The sequence below is a fragment of the Aplysia californica genome, unplaced genomic scaffold (assembly GCF_000002075.1).
Source record: "Aplysia californica isolate F4 #8 unplaced genomic scaffold, AplCal3.0 scaffold00557, whole genome shotgun sequence".
Classification (NCBI taxonomy): domain Eukaryota; kingdom Metazoa; phylum Mollusca; class Gastropoda; order Aplysiida; family Aplysiidae; genus Aplysia; species Aplysia californica.
This window is the reverse complement of record NW_004797827.1, coordinates 30,293-31,190: the sequence shown is the minus strand read 5'-3', so window position 1 is coordinate 31,190 and position 898 is coordinate 30,293. Positions and strand designations below refer to the sequence as shown.

At 43.3% G+C, this 898-nt stretch overlaps 1 protein-coding gene across 1 annotated transcript in view; it reads left to right on the top strand.

The window, feature by feature from the left end:
- LOC106012904 (D-beta-hydroxybutyrate dehydrogenase, mitochondrial) overlaps positions 1 to 898 on the top strand; it is a gene marked incomplete in the record, with an annotated part of 11,093 nt that overhangs the window by 5,211 nt on the left and 4,984 nt on the right. Inside the window, 1 exon segment of the mRNA XM_035972011.1 lies at positions 458 to 538. Within this exon segment, the coding sequence (XP_035827904.1) occupies positions 458 to 538 (81 nt within the window).

The window sequence follows — 898 nt, the reverse complement described above, 5'->3', positions numbered from 1 at the left end:
TAAATGTAATGGGGCGTTCTGAGGCCACTATGGTCTTCTATCGCTTCTTCTTCTACTTCTATCCCGTGGTTGGGGCAACCGATGGGGCATCTGACAACCAGCTCTCGCCATTTCTCTTTGTCCTCTGCTTTCCATAGATTGTCACAAATCGTCTTTCCTGTCCACTCTGTAATGTTGTCCTCCCATCTCCTTCTCTGCCTTCCTCTCTTTCTCTTTCCTTGTACGGTTCCTTGTAGGATTGTTTTGGCAAGTCCAGTGGATCTTGTGACATGCCCATACCAGTATAATTTTCGTCTCTTCACTGTGGTCTGTAGATCTTCATGCTGCCCCACTGTGTTTGTGGTTCTGTTCCTTACCTCAGCATTTGAAATGTGGTCTTTGTACGAGATGTCAAGGAGGTCTTCTATCACTGAATAGTATATCATTATTCAGATGCAATCATCGTCCTCAGATCAAGACTCTGAAGCGATTTTTTGACGAGCAATGGGAAGAGGCGAGCGAGGAAGTCAAAGAATTCTACGGACGTGCACATTTGCAGGTTAGTGTAGTGACTGATGCTGGGAGAGAAACGCGAAGAGAATTTTGTTTACGTTCATTGCAAACACTATTTATATAGTCTCAAGATTATCTGTCTGTCTGTCTGTCTGTCTGTCTGTCTGTCTGTCTGTCTGTCTGTCTATCTGTCTGGTGTCTGTCTGTCTGTCTGTATGTCTGTCTGTCTGTCTGTCTAGCTTCACAAAAAGTAGTTCATTGATATGGTAAAGATATAATGAGACTTTATTAGTTCATGGAAGCGATAAGCTTTTTTGCGATTTTGTATTGAGGCATATTATACTCCTCTCTCTCTCCATCTCTCTCTCTTTCTCTCTCTCTCTCTCTCTCTTTCTCTCTCTCTCCC